The sequence below is a fragment of the Microcaecilia unicolor genome, chromosome 3 (assembly GCF_901765095.1).
Source record: "Microcaecilia unicolor chromosome 3, aMicUni1.1, whole genome shotgun sequence".
NCBI classification, from domain to species: Eukaryota; Metazoa; Chordata; class Amphibia; order Gymnophiona; family Siphonopidae; genus Microcaecilia; species Microcaecilia unicolor.
The window spans coordinates 143,516,150-143,535,685 of record NC_044033.1 but is presented as its reverse complement, the minus strand read 5'-3'; the positions used below and the strand labels follow the sequence as shown (position 1 = coordinate 143,535,685).

At 41.3% G+C, this 19,536-nt stretch overlaps 1 protein-coding gene across 1 annotated transcript in view; it reads left to right on the top strand.

Moving 5' to 3' along the window:
* CEP170 (centrosomal protein 170) overlaps positions 1–19,536 on the top strand; it is a 203,682-nt gene that overhangs the window by 151,333 nt on the left and 32,813 nt on the right. Inside the window, exons 16-18 of the mRNA XM_030196425.1 lie at positions 3,971–4,138; positions 15,766–15,854; positions 16,384–16,477. Of these exons, the coding sequence (XP_030052285.1) occupies positions 3,971–4,138; positions 15,766–15,854; positions 16,384–16,477 (351 nt within the window). The remainder of the gene's footprint in view (positions 1–3,970; positions 4,139–15,765; positions 15,855–16,383; positions 16,478–19,536) is intronic.

The window sequence follows — 19,536 nt, the reverse complement described above, 5'->3', positions numbered from 1 at the left end:
TTTTTAAACTGGTTCATTTTTTCTTCCTCAAAACCAATGATATAAGGAAAAAAGGATGTAATATAGCTTTATTATTGAACAAACTATTTTCTAAAAAAGTATAGGCTCTTTGGATGAGAACAATCAGCTAGCCTTGTTCTACCTAAGCAAACTGAGAGGAACAGGATCTCTACTCCCATATTGGGAAGCTGACAGACTCTCAAGGGAGGCAGTCTTCTGCAGGGCTACCTCAAGAGCCACTTACAGTACCTAGTAGGAAAGGAGACTTTGTTCCAACAGGGTCTTTTCTTAGTAGGGTTCTCCTGAAATATGTTTTGTTTAATAAAATTTGCTAGAACCGCCTTTTTTACAAAAAGAAACCAAGGCGATGAACAATAACTAAAATGAAAACAGAAAAAACTCCATTTAACAACAAGAAAGAGTGCACACTCTCAAGAACAGCTATACAATAATTATTTATTATTATTTAATATTTTACAGCACTTATACCCCACAATTTCCCACCACTTTCAGATTCTGGCTTCCTGTGTGCTTAAGTTCTCGTCAGAACCAACAATAAAGCAACCTGTGAACTCATTAGCCCATAGAAGTAGAGCACTTAAGGTTCCCAGTCCACTCTTCTAGGCACTAGACATAGCCTAGTGATTATAATAATGGACTTAGAGACCGGGGTTCAAATCCTGCAGATGTGTGTTGTTACCTTGAGCAAATAACCTAACCCTCTGTTGCCTCAGGTACAGACTTAGATTGTAAACCCTCTGGGGATAGGAAAATATCTACTGTATCAGAATGTAATTTGCATTGCGCTACCAATGAGATGATATGAACTAGCGCTTAATCTCTCGCTCCCTCTCTTATTCCTATAAAAAGGGATCACTGATAGCAGGATAGCGTTGCCTATGTCTTGCAGATTTCTGTCTTAAGTTGTTTGACTTCCCCCTTAGTCATTCTTTTTATATTTTCCGCAAGACCATACATCAAAGGCAAGCAAGTTGTGCTGACTTTTGATTATAATAGAGCCACACCTTCTTCTAGAGATCACCATACTTGCCCAGATTTTTGTTTCATATTGCTCCTGTAAGCTTAGAATTGCTACTTTGAAAAGGAGAGTGTTACATCCAAGCAGATTTGACCGCGGAAGGGCATGTAAGTTGTTATGGCTGTGTAGGGGATGCATGAGTAGCCCATCTAAGGTCACCTTCTATAGAAGAAATATGTAGGACTCTGTTGGGGACTTCTTACACATTTTTGTTACACTTTTGTTCAGATGCAGATTCCTGATGCAATAAGCTTAGGCGTTCATTCACCTGGGTTTCTTTGAGGGATATATTGCAGCTCTCAGCCCCTTGGGGCCATTTCTTTTTATTTATGGGTGTCTTGTGTTGAAAGCTAAAAAGCAGTTTTACTCACCAAGAGAGTTGGTCCCTGCTTTTTGTGGGATTGGTATTGTTGTTTTCCCATTTTGTTTAAGGCAGCCCTTAGGAACAGATTTGGATCAGTATTGACTAAGTGGATTTTCTTGTCTTTTGAGAAAGCAAAATTAATTAAAGGAGTAGCTTTCTCAAAGCTTTGGTTTTTTTTCCCTGAAAAGCACTGGAAATATATTAAGGGTCTGCACTCCCTTGTCTCACTTATACATATCTATAAACCAACAAATAACTCAGATACTTTTGATGTGTGGCAAACCAATGGCAGATAACCCCAGCATAACACCATCACCCCATAACACATTTCAAACTTTATATATGTCATTTTCCATAGCCAAATAAAGGGGCTAGATGGTATCAACCTAACCACCACTCCATTTCCAACACTTGCAGTATCTTATCCCATTCCACCCTAGGCAAGGCTCGCACTACTTCCAAACCTGCCAAACTCCCTAGGATTCATGACATCGCACATGAATCCTCACCCCTTCCACTCATTTCTTGTGGTCTTCTGCCCGTAAAACTCCCAGTGAACCCACGATATGGGGAACGGCCTCCTGCATTACTGCTGCATTATACCCCTTACCTTCCAAAATAACCTTAACCCCTCCATAGGAAATCCTTACGACTTGTGAGGTGGGAGGGTGGGTCAAAACATGTTAACCTCCCGGGCTTCCCACACAGTTGACCCAGAATCCCGCCCAAACTCCACCAGAATTCCCCAAGTTGTCTAACTCTGATTGGTGGAATCTGTCACCACATTCTCCCAATTGGAGATCCCAGTCTCCCATCTCTAAGTTCCTAGAATTCTAACCCACCCCCATCTCTAAGTTCCTCGAATTCTTACCCCCCCCCCCCCCCTCAGCTATTTCCTTAACTCCCAACTGAACTGACAGCAAGAGTCGGCTCAGTCATGTTATGGCATATTCCTGAGTAATCCAGGAATGTGCTACTTTACCCATTAGTGTGACTGGTGATTTCCCTATCTTCAATGAATACTTAGAGGTGGTAAATAACTTTAAATATTTAGTTTTAGGATGTATGGACAGACACTAGTGTTCATATCAAATGTATTTCATTTTAGTATCCTAGTAATGGCAATCTCATTTCGTATTTAAAATGTTATACATGTTTCTTTTTCATCTCTCTTGCCTGTGCAAGAGGAAAATGTGTTTTATTTTACTGTTTTAAGTGTAGCCAGCCTTAGGTTTCAGTAAGAACCCCATGTCGTATTTTTCATATTTCTTTAATAATATATATAACATTCCATATTATTAATAGTGCTCAGTCAGAGCTTTTGACAGTCCAAGGCATTTTAAACTTTCTCCTACTATGTATTTACCAGAATACCATAGGTGGCTATATTATTTTAATCTCACATGTTATTATTATTCTAAAGAGTACCTGAAATAAAATAAACAAGTTTGTTTTATAACAAGACTACTCATTGTTATAAAACAAACTTGTTTATTTTTTGAAAGAGTTGAATTTGTTTTTGTGTTAATTAGTTTAAGGTCATTATACCACTGTTAACTGTGATTTATTTTTAAAAGACATTTAATAGTACCTGTTTGGAAAGACCAACATCTGTTTCCCTTAATTGTAGTTGGCAGCAGTTACATTCCATGTACACTCATGCAAAGCTAGAACAATATCAGCAGAGTTCTGTTCATACAGCCTACCCAGCTGCATTTTAATTGGTTTGCAGTGGCTAATTAGCTGCCTATAAGATTAACTGTTTATTTTGTTAATGCCTTGGAAGTCCTTTTACTAAGCTGCAGTAAAAATGGGCCCTTAGCGCACCGTTACATGGTCTTCCCTGCGTGTTAAGACTATTTTAACACAGCTGTAAAAATGCCTGTTTTCTATTTTCTAAAAAATTACCACGGCAGCACTTGCCAATTATTTTGTAGGCGGTCAGGGCACCTGTGTTACCTTGCGTTAACTAGTTAGGGTGCAGTAATGTAAATGTGCTAACTGGTTAACACAGGAGCGCCCACTCTCCACCCCTGACATGTCCTCTCAAAAAAAATGTATATATTTTTTAGCGTATGGTTAACTCGCACACGTTCAAAAACTACCATTGACACTGTTGGATGCACGTCAGCACCTAATGCAGCTTAATAAAAGGACCTCATATTGTTCACAATTAAGATTTTAGTTCACAGCGAATAGTACATTTTTTTCACAGGATAGTAAATTTTTTCCCCTAATGCAGTGCTCTGAGATACTGTAGTTATTATGGGAGCAGGTTTTTATTGGGACATCTAGAGAGAACAGTTTCAGTTTACATTTTTCTGTGTTTTCTTCATAAGTGTTTGGTCTTTGTATTTGTGGGATCACTGCTTAGGGGCTTTGCACTTAAATGTAGGCAATAAAGTGAGCGCGCTCTATCTCAAATTTTGTTTTTTGTATTTTATCAAATAATGATTTTCAAATGAATAAATATCATCTGGGGTGGAATTCCTTGAGTATTTCTTATGAGGGTCAGCATTTTGGCTAACTGATTTTGGTGGGTTTTTTTGGTGTTTTTTTTAATTTAGTTGGTTGATCGTGTATTTGACGAGAGCCTGAACTTCAGAAAAATTCCTCCAGTAGTACATGGTAAAGCACCGGAAGGAAATGGCAAAACTTGTGATGCAAGAATTAAGCCCAGGGATATTCCTGAACCACCAACCATTACAAGAAGAAAAACGTGGAGCAGAGATGAAGTGAGTATAGACAACTGTTGTCTGAGATGTGGTCCTGTATGTAGACTTAACATAACACTTCCTCCTTTCTATTCCCTTACTAGCCGTTATGCCCGTTAAAACGGGCGAGATTTCCAGCTACCCTCCTCGCCAGGTCGCCGCCCGCCCCTCCTCCCCTGAGGTCGCCGCTACCGTCCCGTCCCCCCCCCCCCCCCCCCCCCCCCCCCCCCCCCCCGGAGTCACCGGCCCGGGCCCTCTCTTCGCGATTGAACTTACATCGCCGAAAACGCAGCAGACAGATCTGCTGAGCTGCCGTCGGCCTTCCTTCTCTGCCTGTGTCCCGCCCTCGTGTAACGTAACGTCGGCGAGGGCGGGACACAGGCAGGGAAGGAAGGCCGACGGGAGCTGATCTGCCTGCTTTGGTTTCGGCGATGTAAGTTCAATCGTGAAGAGAGGGCCCGGGCCGGGAGGAGGGGGGCGGCGGCGGCGGTGACTCCGGTTAGGGGGGAGCGGTAGCGACCTCGGCGGTTCCCTCCCTCCCTCTCCTTCGCGCAGTTTCACATATTGACGCGGGGGCGAGACAGAGAGGGAAAGTCTCTACTGCGCATTTGCGGGTGAGTACGGGTCACTCGCATTTTATATGTTTGATGTGTCTGTCCCACATGCACTCTATTATACCATAATATCACTCTGTAATTGTCATACCGGAAAGGTAATCGCCTCACAGTAATATGTAAGCCAAATTGAGCCCTGCAATAGGTGGGAAAAATGTGGGATACAAATGCAACAAATAAATAAATAAATACATAGACAGATGGGGATTACTTATACAAAATAAGTGCTAGTGGTAGTTTTATAACAGGGGAGCTTGTTAATAGGACAGGAAGATGCATATTTTATAAAGGACCATAGGTGCATTTAGGTATACAGCTTCTGGCTGACGCTCAGTTGATGTATTCAGCTAATATTGGGGCTCTTTTACAATATACTAAACAACAATTAACAGTTTGGAACTCTTTGCCCTTGTCTCTTTATCAGAGGATTTGTTCCCCCGCTGACGCGACATACTTCAACAATTCCCACTTTGGGTTATGAGACACGATCGTAAACTGTTGAATAGCGTTCTCAGTAGAGTTCTCTGGAAAGGGAGGAAACCTAAAATCTGGAAGGATTTGGTCCCTGGGCAATGGGGGGCTTTGGAGTCCCTAACATGCATTTATACAACAATGCATGGTTTCTTCGACATTTGAAAAAATGGGTGATGGAAATGGCTGATTATACCCCCTGGCATATGGAGAGGGAACTCTTCAAACCACTGTACCCCCCCCCCCCCCCCCCCATTATTTACTGCATGCACAAAGGAAATCACTCTTACCGGGCCTTAGGCGTAATGTTTTACTTAAATCTATGCAGGACACTGGGCAGACTCTCCTTACATACTGGCACAAACCTCCCACAAATACAGACATGCCCCTGGGGGGAAATTTAGACTTTAGCCTTGGTCTTAATTCTGCAGTTTTTCCTAGAAGGGGAAAGAGAAGGGATGGGACTTGATATACCACCTTTCTGTGGTTGCACCACAGTGAAGCATAAAAAATGGTTTTCACAGATATGGAAGTCCTGTATTCAAAGCCATTCTCCTCATGCCCATAGTTTGGTTCTTAATGACCCTCCATTTGTGATACAGTTGCATACATCTGCACCTTGGTTGTTCGCCATACTTGCTTCAGGTGGAAGGGGTGGAGGAGACACAAAAGGGGGTTTAAGGTGATCTGTTGGGATGGGTCGGGGTTTTTTTGTAGCTCTCTAGTGGAGGGAGAGTCATAAGAGTCAGAACTCTCTTTCCCTTTTATTGGGTAGTTGTAAGAATGCTAACTGCTTTTTTGGGGTGGGAGGGAAACGGGGAGGGTGTTGGAAACTGCTATTTCCTGTTTTGTATTCTCTACATTCTTGTTGATGTTTGTTTCAAGTGGTTTTTATAAAATACCAGCACAAATCCTTCAGAAATTGTCTAGAATGAAAGTGCTTTCGTTATGCCTGTTTCAGAGCAGTTGTAATTGTATATACATAAATCATAGCTGTGCCCACGTCCATGCCAGGAACATGCCTATCGTAGAGGTACCTTCTGGCTTATACTGAATGTACTTTTAGGCATGACCTAATTTTATAAGAACCCATTTATCTGTATAAAATCAGTGTGTTATGCATGGAAATGGTTTATAAAATTTTCTTCATTATAAGTGTGTGTGTTTTTTGGGGTTTACCTCATGAAATACAGCTTTAGTACAAGCTAAGTAAAAATAAAATAGATTCTCTGAGGACAAGCAGGCCTTCATATTCTCACATCTGGGTAACGTCGTCTAACAGAGCCTAGTGCGGATGCTGACTAGCAAGACAGAGCTTCTAGTCCCTCAGTCTTTGTTTTTCCACAGAGTATGGAGAACACAACATTGTGTTCTCAATGTGCAATGTTTTCTCATTCGCAATTCTTTCTTATGTGGGTTTTTTCTTCTGTTTTTCAACATTTTTCATTTTCTCCTTATTTCATTTTCTTTCCCCTTAATTTTCATAGGTTTTTTGGCACTTAATGTTTCCTTTCATTTTCGCAAATGGCTAGGCCATTGTAGGCTGGACCTCAGTTTGAACGCTGCCCCTTTTTTGGGTCACAATTGAGAAGTTTAATTTGGCCACAATTCTTTTCTCAACGTCCCAGAACCACCCCAGTAGATTCAAAAGGTGCGCCAAATGTAATCTTTTAAAATTATGTTTTCCAGCCTCTATGCCAGCCTTAAATATCATACCCAGCTTCATGACAACAGTATGCAGGTCCCTGGAGCAGTTTTAGTAGGTACTGCAGTGCACTTCAGGCAGGTGGACCCAGGCCCACCCCCCACCTGTTAAACTTGTGGTGGTAAATGTGAGCCCTCCAAAACCCACCACAAACCCACTGTACCCACATCTAGGTGCCCTCTTTCATCCCTAAGGGCTATGGTAGTGGTGTGCAGTTGCGGGGAGTGGCTTTTCTTTTTTTTTTTGGGGGGGGGGGGTTGTGGGGCTCAGCACACAAGGTAAGGGAGCTGTGCACCTGGGAGCTTTTTCTGAAGTCCACTGCAGTGCCCCCCTTGGGTGCCAAGTTGGTGTCCTGGCATGTGAGGGGGACCAGTGCACTATGAATGCTGGCTCCTCCCACAACCAAATGGCTTGGATTTGGTTGTTTCTGAGATGGGCGTCCTCGGTTTCCATTATCACCAAAAATCGGGGACGACCATCTCTAGGGACAACCTAAGTGTTGAGATTTGGGCGTCCCCAACCTTATTATCGAAACGAAAGATGGCCGCCCATCTTGTTTCGATAATACGGGTTTCCCCGCCCCTTCGCGGGGATGTCCTGTGAGGATGCCCTCAGGAAAACTTGGGCACCCAGTTCGATTATGCCCCTCAGTGTGAAATACTGAGCTACTTTGATATATGCCTTTACTGTTAAATGGGCTATTTATTTAGATTCATACAGTTTATTATTGAAGTGAAGACCGATTTCCCTAAATGTTCACTACTGAATATTAATTCTGTTTAAGGACTTTTTCTCCACTCTGTGAAAAATCGTGTTGGTTTTTTTTTTACGTGAATTTTTTTTTTGTCCTAATCTTTGGACCGATGGTTGATTTTTGTTGTAGCCTTCTGTTTGAACTTTATTTCTGGGGGAGATGTTAGTTCTGAGGTCCTTCCTAGGAATCTCTGTAGTGTTAATTTGGTTTTTCAGGAGAGGCGTTTTTGTCTTATATTGTTGAACTATTTCTGTACGCCTTCTTTTTCAGGTTCTAAAATCATCCATCTGAGATACAGACTCTCATCTATTTTGAGTTCCTCCAAATTGCCCACCAACTGTCTCTTGGTCAGATTCTGAGCATCGGGATATACTTACGAAGGAGCTCTCCTTCTTTAGAATATCAGTACAGTTCAAATTATACCAGGGGCAGGAATTTTAATCCATGTATTTCCTGGTAACCAAAAAGAGATTCCATCCCATCCTAAACCTAAGGTCCTATGACAGCTCCTGTTTCAGGAAACGTTTAAGATCATTTACCTTCATTCCTTACTTCAAAAAGGAGACTGGTTTTTGTTCTATGGATTTAAATGATGCATACTCCCAAATAGAGATGTATTCCAGTCACAGGAAGTATCTTAGATTTCTAATAGGGAAATTCCACTACAACTACTGTTCTCTGTCGTTTGGCCTCTCCAGAGCTTCTCAGGTCGTAATAAAATAGCTGTTCCTTGTAGCTACACATTTACATGGGCTGCGAGATGCACACATCTCTCTGTTTGAATGGCTACTCAAAATCATATCACTGAAAGTAGCCCATAACTGTCCAGCTGCTGGAGTCACTAGGGTTGGTCATAAATTGCCCAAAGTTATACTTGAGCCTGCAACCTCAGTTGGAATTCATAGGAGTTTTGCTAGAAAAGACAGGTGAAAGCCTTCCTCTCATAGGAAAAGATTGCTATCTTGGTGTCCATTTTTCAGGAGATTTGAATCAGCAAACCTTGGTTTGAGACATTTTAAGACTGTTAGGCCATATGTTTTCAAAAGTGCACGTAATTCCCATTCCACCTCTAAGAATGAGGTGAGCCCGGACATTGGATCCAAGATGGCAGATTGACCTGACACTCCCGAACCTCACTCCTGGTCTTTTTGCTGTTTGTAATGCCAAAATGTTGAGGTACAGCTGCTGCTTGCTCCTCTCAGCAGCAGAGTAGCTTCCCGACGCCGGATCCTGAGAGCCCGCTTGAGGATTCTTTGATGAGTGGAGGTGTGACGAACCCTCTTGGGCTAGAGGTCAGCCTCAGCCTGGAAACTAGAGCACCGCTCCCCTAAACGCAGTTTGCTGCTCCCTCAGTTTGACTTCAATTGGCACCTTACATGGAAGGCAGTTCTGCGCCAAACTGAGAGAGAATTGTGTCATCGCCAATGAGCATAAAGCAGACTTTGAGCAGTTTGAGTCAGCCAGCAAAGGAAAGGCAATGTTTTGGAGAGTCGGATCAAGGAGCGGAGAGTGAGCAAATGGTTTTTTTTAATTGATTCCTTGAAACCTGATGTTCAGTCGGACGTTCCTTGTTTTTTGACTTTGACTCCATCAGAAGTCATGCTAGATTTGGTTTGGAAGACTTTGGTGGACCTTGGGAAAATGATGTTAAATCAAAATAATTCCTTACAACAGAGGGTGTTGAAATTAGAACGACAAGTGGATAAAAACATGGCTGATAAACAGAACCTGGAAAAAAAAATTGAGGAACATGAGAAGGAGGTTAAAGATTTAAAAGCAACACAGGTTGCTTTTATTGTGGATATTTCTAATTTACGTAGGGGAAATGATGCTCTGGAAAATTATTCTAGGAGAGAGAATTTGCATTTGTTAAACTTTCCTTGTTCAATTTTGGTGACTCCAAGAGAGATTTTTTTTTTAATTATTTTTTTTAATTTTTATTAAGCTTTTTAACAAACATAATTTCACCTTTATGAATGATAATACACAAATTGGAAATCACACTTAATCAAACATATAATAAACTAGTAAGTTTCAACAAATTATCGACCTCAATATTAAGAAATCAGATCAAGATGTAAGATTACTTAAATAATCTAAAGGAAATAATTGTGTATTAATAACTTTACCCATGAAGCACATGCCCTGGATTCTTCACTCAAAAGCTGTTAAACAGTGTACATATGGGACTATACCACCACATGAACTCCTTCTCTACTAAGCAGAAATTCCTCCAGTTGATTGGGGTCAAAAAACTGAAATTGTTTAGATTGAAATACAATTCTGCAAACACAGGGATATTTCAATAGGAAGCTAGCTCCTATCGCCACAGTTCTTGGGCGCAGGGTCAAAAAGGCCTTGCGCCTCTTTTGAGTCTCTCTTGATAATCCGGGTAAATCCTTATTTTTGACCCCAAAAACATGGAATCTAAATGTCTCAAAGAAAGTCTCAAAACTGCATCCCTAACCATCTCTAATGCAAAAGAGACTAATAAAGTTGCTCTTTTGGTAATAACCTCCAAAGAGGACTCCAAAAAGGTTGTCAGGTTCATCGCTTCTCCACCTTGAGGAAACTTTGAATCAGTTTGCAAATAATAGGCTCTAGTTATTGGTGGTAGTGAGTTATCTGACATACCCAGTATTTCAACAAGATATTTCTTAACCATTTGTACCGGAGTAACCAATGGTGAACTTGGAAAATTTATTAGCCTCAAATTTAAGCGTTTAGACTGATTTTCAAGATATTCCAACCGCCTTTGAGTAAAATTCTTATCCTTTATCAAAGTTTGTCCCACAAGTTCCATTTTTTGAGTTCTTTCCGTAAGAGATTTTACTGTGGCAGTTTGAAATTCAGTCAGTTGCAATTGGGATAAAGCAGTTTCTGACAAAGTTTTGATGGTTACAGCATTCTTAGTAATTGCAGCTTGTAAAGAGGTGTGGGCAGTAAAGGTCAAGTCCCATAGTGACTCTAGCGTCACTACGGCTGGTTTTTTCATTTTCTCCAAATTCAACTCAGGAAGGGGTGCTTTGGCAGCGTTTTCCAGGATACTCACAGTCTGCAACGACAGCATAGGAGCAGAAATCACCTCTGGAGCTTCCAGGCTGCCCGCACTCCATTCTCCCTCGGTCTCCCGACGGCTCCCTCCCTGCTCGGTCTGTAATCCACTTCGGGTCAGAACGTCAGGACTCATCAGTAGACAACCACTTCCTTGTTGTGGAGGAGCCGCACGTTCGACGGGGCTAAGGGAAGCCCCGTCTACACTGTCGGCCAACGTCACAGCGTTCGTCTCAGCTACAGGAGTAGAAGCTTGTCCAGGACCTGGCGCGATTCCAAAATCCTCCATTTTTGCCTGGCGAAGTTGGCTTGACCCGCCAGGGAGAGAGGGAATCTCCCTGACCTTGCCTCTCCTTTTCCCCATCTAAAGGGTCAGGTAAGGAGCGAACTTGCTTGGTGTTTAGGGAGAAGAGTGGGTCGCGTCTAGCTGTGCTTCTCACACAGCCGCCATCTTGATCCTCCAAGAGAGATTTTAAAGAAATATATGAGAAGTGTTAAAAGTACCAGATGAGATCCCACCATTACTCAGGTTTTATTATCTGCCCGTTTCAAAATCTTCTGAGAAGAAAGCTGATGGCCCACAAGCTATGGAAGCTCCTTTGGATATTTCTGCTATACTTGAAACTTCAGATAGTGAATCTTTGATTAGTTCTACTCAGCCACTGTGGCCTTATATCCGTACAAGACCTGGTTGCTAAATCTTCTCCTTTAAACACAGAGAGGAACTATTTATGGACAAAAAATAAGAATATTTCCTGATGTTTCGCGTGATACACAGAGTCACAGGCAACAATTTATGCTATTGAAACCTGGTGTGACCCAGCTTGGAGCCATTTTTTTAAAGTATCCTTGTAATGCATAGTTCCAATATCTGTCTTCTAATATGTTTTCTTCGACCCAGCCCACTTCACCACTTTTCTTGCGACTAAACAGATTAGTGTTTCACCTTTAGCTGATAGGGGATATAAATTGTCTAGTTATTTAGGTCCCTGATAGGTTTCTTCTTGTTGTTTTGTTTTGCTATAATGCCTCCTGAAATTTAAATCTTGGATCCCAGTATTAGTGGACATGAGTAATTTTCTTGCTCTGTGTGTGTGTGTGTGTGTATATGTGTGTGTATGTGTATATATATATTTTTTTCTTCTAAAATATTTCTAATTTAGAAATTCTTATATTTATTTTGCTGTACAAGTGATTGTTGCTTGGTTAATGATGTAAAATCTAATAATAATAATAAAAAGAATGAGGTGAGCCCAATGAACCTTGCACTCTCAGTGGATTTGGGCCACTCAGAAACTATGAGACATAATTGCATTTCAATTATTAGCTTAATATACTGCCCATCATATAAATATCTAAGCTTTATATTAACAAAACAAAAAACAACAGTATAAAATAAAAAGAAAAATACAGTTTGAAAGTTAATATATAATGAGATGAACAAAATAAAATGCTGAATTTTCAGAAGATGCAGGACCGTGTGGAAGAGTTTCAATATTTGTGTCACTGAAGTCATGAAATGGTAATATGAGAATTTTATATGGGTTCAGTAGATTGGCAGGAAGCAGGTGTACAGACTGTCTCTTTTGCCAAATATACTCATGAGATGATTCTGAGGGGCACCTACCTGACAGGGAAAGTTAATATCTTGATGGGCAATTGAAATTGAGTACTCCGCAACATGAGTAGTCTCGGAGGGGGGGGGGGGGGGCATTTCATTTTCTCCAAATGGGTTAGTTTTGCATTTATATGGGAAATTAGCCTCGGGTGTCTTCATAGTTTAGGAGGGAAGGTCTTTTTTATGCATTTTCTCTAATTTCAGTCATAATGAAGACACTCCTGAAGCTCAGATAGATCAGGGGACCATGATTCTCATAGCACCTGTTGACCCAGGCAAGTGTGGTTCTCTCATCTTTTGAACCTTTCCTTAAAAGATCCATTAAACTAGGGTACTCTCTGATGTGAATCCCACAGGCTGAAACAGCACTATTGCTTCTAAATGTCAGTACCATCTCCCTCACAGCCCGGATATTGAAAAGATGGTCTTAGCCACTCTTAACTGCCCAGTATCATTTTGGACATCATCTTGCTTCCAGGAGTGACTCCATGAGTTTTTATGGGTTCAAATGGGAAAGGTTTGCCATCTGTTGTGATAGAAAGGTCTCATTAGGCCACACAGCTGCTTGTCTGCATTCTTCATTTTCGCTTCGGAAACTAACACCATTAGGGTTCACCTTGGTGCAGTAAGCACTTATAACCATGTGGAAGGTAAACTCATCTCTTTACATCCTTTAGTTGTTCAATTTATATAGGTTTTGCTTCTATTGAATCCTTCAATCAAGTCAACTCCTGGGTCTTGGAACCTCAGTTCCAGTTGTCAGAAATTCTCTTCAAGCTACTAGTCTCGTGCGATCAAAGTGCTTGACATGGAAAATATTTTTTTAGTGGTGGTTATTTCAGTGCACAGAGTTACTAAGCTCCAGATTCTAGTGATCCATCTTATGCAAAGTTTTCAAATGGATATTGAAATTAAGATTTAGTAATATAAGGAGAAGACCCTCAATACATTCAGTAGGCTGCACTCCTTCCACGCCCTTTCAGAAACCCTACTGCATGTATATTTCTGTGACTTCTATTATTGACCTCTTCAGCCTTGCACTGCAGTTCCATAGTTTTTACTCAGCCCACCATTTCTGCAGTTCATATTTCCATGTTTCCATCTGTGCTTTGCACTCAATGCATGAAGTTCACAGAGTCATCTGGAGGGGCATAATCGAATGACGCTGGCCATCTTCGGGGCCGGCGCTGTAAGTGGGCGGAGCCAACCGTATTTTCGAAAAAGATGGCTCCGCAATGGAAAGCAGTTGAACCTGGCCAAAATCGGCTTTTGATTATACCGATTTGGCCGGGTTCAGTAGAGATCGCCGGCCATCTCCCAATTTGTGTCTGAAGATGGCCGGCGATCACTTTTGAAAATGAGCTGACTGGTTAGTTACTTCTGCTTGTAGCACTGTGATATTGAAGGCACTTTTATAATGAGCTCTAAAGTAGAGTAGTGTGGTAGCCTTGTTAGTCCACTTTTAAGGTTATCAATAGAAATCAAACAAAATAAAACATGGAAAAGAAAATAAGATGATACCTTTTTTATTGGACAAACCTTAATACATTTCTTGATTAGCTTTCAAAGGTTGCCCTTCTTCGTCAGATCGGAAATAAGCAAATGTGCTAGCTGACAGTGTATATAAGTGAAAACATTCAAGCATTACTATGACAGTCTGACAGGGTGGGAGGATGGGGGTGGGTAGGAGGTATGCATGGGGATATCAAAGCATATCAAACATATAAATGGCAAGAGGCGTACTCACTCGCAAAATGCGCAGTAGAGACTCTCTCTGTCCCACCCCCGCGTCAATATGTGATGACGGGAGCGTGACAGAGAGGGACTGGCACACCTGCGCACCTGCGGAGTGAGGGCACCGTCGTCGCCACCGCTCCCCCCCCCAGGGTTGCCGCTACCGCTCCCCCCCACCCACCCGGAGTCGCCGCCGCCACCCACCCTCCACCCGGCCCGGGTACCTGGCTTCACTATTCAAACTGCCGGAATGCAGCACAAAGCTCATCTGAGCTGCTGTTGGCCTTCCTTACCTGCCTGTGTCCCGCCCTCGCTGACGTTACGTCACACGAGGGCGGAACACACGCAGAGAAGAGGGAAGGCCGATGGCAGCTCAGATGAGCTGGTGCTGCGTTCCGGCGGTTTGAATAGTGAAGCCAGGTACCCGGCCCGGGTGGAGGGGTGGCGGAGGGGACTCCGGGGGGGGGGGGGGTGGCGACCCCGGGGGGGTGTCTTTCAACCCCCCCTTCCTTTACTAGCCCGTTTTTACGGGCTCAACGGCTAGTCATTTATATTCTAACAGGATGGGTATGGATAGGCGAGGGGAGGGTGATCAACAGAGAAATACAGCTTTATGGTTTATAATGGGCTAGGAACCCCAGATCCTTGTTAAGTCCTTTCTGTTGGGTGTTAAAATATTCAATCATTCTGACTTCAAAGGTCTTACATTCTTGTATGGTATTAAAGTTACCTTTCAGGGTTCTCACTGTGAAGTCACTGGTACAGTGTCCTGGTCCTGTAAAATGCTGACCAACAGGCGTAATACCAATTTAGGAACACTTTCTCAGTCATCTGAGAGCTGTATCTTCATTGGTGTCAGAGAGCTGTGATCCTAGGCAGCTATGTCGAAGGCAGTGCAGGCTCTTCCCCGCCCCCCCCCCCCCCTTCTTCTTGGTGTATGCCTGTTACAATGCCTTTTGTTGTTGTGTTTTCCTGGTTTTTTTGTTTTTTAAGGCAGCCTGTAGCTAGGGAGTCCCATCTTAGGATTGTCTGTAGAGAAAAGCAGATTACATACCTGTAGCAGGTGTTTTCTGTGGAGAAGAGGAAACAAGTCCTCTCATCCTCATTTTCCTCCTCTAGTTGTCTTCTATGAAAGTTTTGATAAACACTCTGGAATTCTCATGCAACAGTAACAAGCAGGAAACTGCATACATACGCAGTAAGTGTCTCTTAAAAGCTTCTAGAAATTATTCTGAGCTGAGGAGGTGATGACTTGTATCCAGTTGTCCATGGAGAACACCTGCTATAAGAAGTAAGTTGTTTCTGCCCAGTTAGGGAGAAGCATCTTAGCTGGTTAGCACTCATTTTCAGTATTACCTGTGTAAGTTTTGCAGAGTGCTCACATTGTAGCCATTCTAGATCATTTTCAGCCAATAGTCTAGCCATCTAAATTTGGCTTAAAATCAGCTTCCCTTAGCCAGTCACCTTTTGGCTGGCAAAAATTGGCACTTAGCACTTTTTGAAAATGGACTGAAACCTGGTCTCAAATGAATTTATGTTTCTAGTGTTTAATTAGCAGGGGTGTTAGCTCTGCACCATGGGTAGGTAGAAGAACATCTTGTCTGGCCAGCTGTTGCTCATCTGTTTCCAAGAAAATGTTCCAAATTGCTTTGCTTTCAATGTAAAAGTTTTAAATAATAACTATTTTTGTATTTTCAGGCAATGGGTGATAGCTTGCTGCTATCCTCCGTTTTCCAGTTTTCACGAAAGATAAGACAATCCATAGACAAAACAGCTGGTAAAATCAGGTAAGATCCCCCTAACCCCCTGAAGCCTTTGCATCTTATTTCATGGTCAAATACCTCAAAACTGATTAGAGGTAAATGAAGCCATTTAATAAAACAATATTTCTACCCAGTACAACAGAAAAAAAAACAAATATTCTTATTCACTAGAGTCTGATATCCATTTCACATTTCTATAATTATATTTTACATTCCAGTTAGCATTAGACTGGGGTGAGAGTAGTTTTTTTCCCACAAGCAAACTTGTTGCATTCTCCCATAAACAGTTCCATTTTGCAAATAAACCATGGTTTTACATGCTGAAAAATGTTACCTACTTAGGCTATAATTTTATAAAGCAAACAACAGAGAGGCTCTTCATATCTGTACCAGATGTGATAATAAAAGAAAACTGATCCCAGACGGATGAACTGCTCCAAAACAAAATTTCTTTATTAAAACAATCACCCCTTCCATAAAGACATTTTAGGATAAAGCATAAGTATATGCAAAATTTGTCAGTTGACCAAAGAAATCCTTTTCTTGTTTATAGGATCTTGTTCAAGGACAAAGACCGGAACTGGGAGGAAATTGAAAGCAAATTACGTGCAGAAAGTGAAATCCCTATTCTAAAAACTGCAAGCATGGTACGAAACTCTTTCATGAAGTAAAGTTAGTTATCAATTAATACAACTTTTAGTGCATAGTTAAGACTGTACTTATTTTGGGCACCTTTTACTAAGCCATGGTAGTAATTACCACACAGCAAATGCAGTGAAGCCCATAGGAATTGAATGGGCTTCGTTGCATTTGCCATGCCAGGAATCACTACCGTGGCTTAGTAAAAGGAGACCTTTATGTTTCAAACAAAGTATCATGGATATACATACTTTCAGACAGTTAGTTAAAGTTGATCTCAAGACACAGAGATGACTTGACATGAGCAAACATCTAAGTACAGCTTTCTACATCTACTTTATTCAATGATTGTTTTTGGGGATTAAATTAATACCATCTCCATGTGTAAATAGCAGCTTTTACGTGTGCAAATTGGTAACACATGCGTAGGGTGGTTTTAAAAAGCTGCTTTTTGCATGTGGAGACCCACACTACAAACAGATTTTAATGGGGAGGATGGTGTAGATAGGATATGATTTGGGCAGTCTGAAAATCTTTACATGTATGCATTCCCTATTTTAGAAGAGGGAAGCTATTTGGAGACATAAAAAAATTCCATGTTGATATTTGCTGCTGACTCAAGGCACACACAAATGGTAGGTTGAAGGAGCAAGTGCACAGGCCAAAGGAGCTCCCCACCCCATCTTCCCTGACATTATACATATCCATATCCCCCCCTCCTCTGAACACCCTAGCCCTCTTTGTGCTGGGTCTTGTTGAGCGTCTCCCTGGTGTCTTGTGGAGGGCATGATAGTTTTCCCAAGGTGTTCCTGCCCCTTGGCACTGGCTTCAAAATGGCATAGCCCATAGTCTTGTGGTACTATCACCAGGGATCAAGCTGCCAAGCAAGAGTGACTGAGTAGGATAGCCTTTCTCCATGTGCAGCTTTTTTTAAAATTGCGTCTTCCATGGGCTGTGTTGACAGATATACATATACTTTTTCACGTCATAATAGTATTTTACAGAAGGCTCCACATTTGGCAGAGCGTTTTGTAAAATACTTGGACATCTGAATTCCCATCTCATTGTTCTATGTAAATTGGTCTTTTATGTGTCCAAAATCTCTTCCACTTGTCTCTTAGATATGTATTTGGGTAGGGAGAGGATATTTTTTTTCAGGTATCATTCTGAACTGCAGCTTTTTTTATGGTGAAAGTTAAGGAACTGGTCTCCAAAATGTGCCAACACTGAATTAAGGTTTTACCTCTAAGGGGGTTATATCTTTAGCTAAATTTCAGATATTGTGTGTTTAGGAGCGAGTCTGTCACAGGTTATTAATTGAGTGTGTAGTGGAATTAACAGTTTAACAGAAAATTGAGAGGAGCCATGATGCCATCAGTGCTGCTGTTTGCCCTGGAGCTAGGGTAAGACCATCATTTGATTCCAAATAGAAGTGAAAGGCTTTGCAATGTATAAGCAGTATTTTAGCACAGTTTATACTCTACATGAAATTAAGTCATAAACTACACCCAACGCGTAATTAAACTCTGGAATTCGTTGCCGGAGAACATGGTGAAGGCGGTTAGCTTGGCAGAGATTAAAAGGGGTTAGACGGTTTCCTAAAGGACAAGTCCATAAACCGCTACTAAATGGACTTGGGAAAAATCCACAATTCCAGGAATAACATGTATAGAATGTTTGTACGTTTGGGAAGCTTGCCAGGTGCCCTTGGCCTGGATTGGCCGCTGTCGTGGACAGGATGCTGGGCTTGATGGACCCTTGGTCTTTTCCCAGTGTGGCATTACTTATGTACTTATGTACCCTGATTGACTTCTTCGACTGGGTGACCATAGAACTATCTTTTTCGAAAATGACTTTCTTTCCTGTTCAGAATTTGAACGTTTTTGTAGAACTTATCTTACATTTTAGCCCTTCAGTTTGTAAAATTTCTGCCTATCGGGTAGACTGTCACTTTTTTGCCAATGACTTTCAGCTTTTTGAATTGTCGATGATGAAGGCAATGCAGTGTCTGTCTATTTTAAATAGTGTAGTGACACATTTGGAACGGAAAGCTCAGCCTTTTTAAAACTGAGGTGGTGTTGGTAAGCTGGAGAAGGGCTTTCCTTCATTGATGTCCTCAGACTGATGGTGTTTTTGCAAACAAAATCTGTGGTATGCAACCTTGCTGTTCACTTAGATTTCAAACTGAACATGAAAGGTCCAATATAGGTTATGAAGCTTCAGCCAATGTTAGCTCCAACCATCTTAATCTGTGTGATTCAAACTTTGGTCAAAAGTACAATCAGTTATTGTAATTCTGTTCTTGAGTGTTTCATACTGTGTATTGCGAAGATTGCAGTTGTTGCAAAACAGAACAGCAAAAAAAAGCTTTTTGGTGCAAAACCCTGTTACCTTTGCTAACAGTAGATTGGATGATTAAACACTGTGTTCAGAAAAAAGTGAGCCCTCTAAACATTTTGCATTAACAACCGCAAACCTGCGCTGAATTAAACTTTTACGTGCACAAAGTGACATGTGTTTCAAACAATGTTGTGTGGTTTCATAGAAATCCACCTTAACATTACTGAAATGTCAAATTTTAAGTTACACTGCCCAAAAGTTAGAGTTTCTACACAGTTAATGTCAACCTGAACAGTCTGAATGTTTAAAACTGATCTTTTATCACAGTATCCTTTTACAAGTCGTATTTTAATTAAAACTCCTTTGACAACATTTTGTTTATCAATGCACAGTGCTATCACAGATGATGTCGGTGAGTAAGTATTTAAGTCATGTCGAAAACTGAGATTTGTGACGGCAGTTTATACAAATTAAAAATCTCTTAAATGGGACAAGGGATTCCTATGTAATTTGGCGTTGGTGATGCAAATAGATGTCACTTTGTGTACATAAAATTTTAATGAATTGAGTACAGGTTCGAGATTGTTATTGCAAAATGTTTAAGGGGCTCACTTTTTTACAGACACAGTGTATACAAGGTGTCGCCATCAAATGGCACTTATTTGTCTCACTTTTTGACATGTCCTGGGCATGCATGTTTTATGCTCATCACAAAGCAACTTATTAG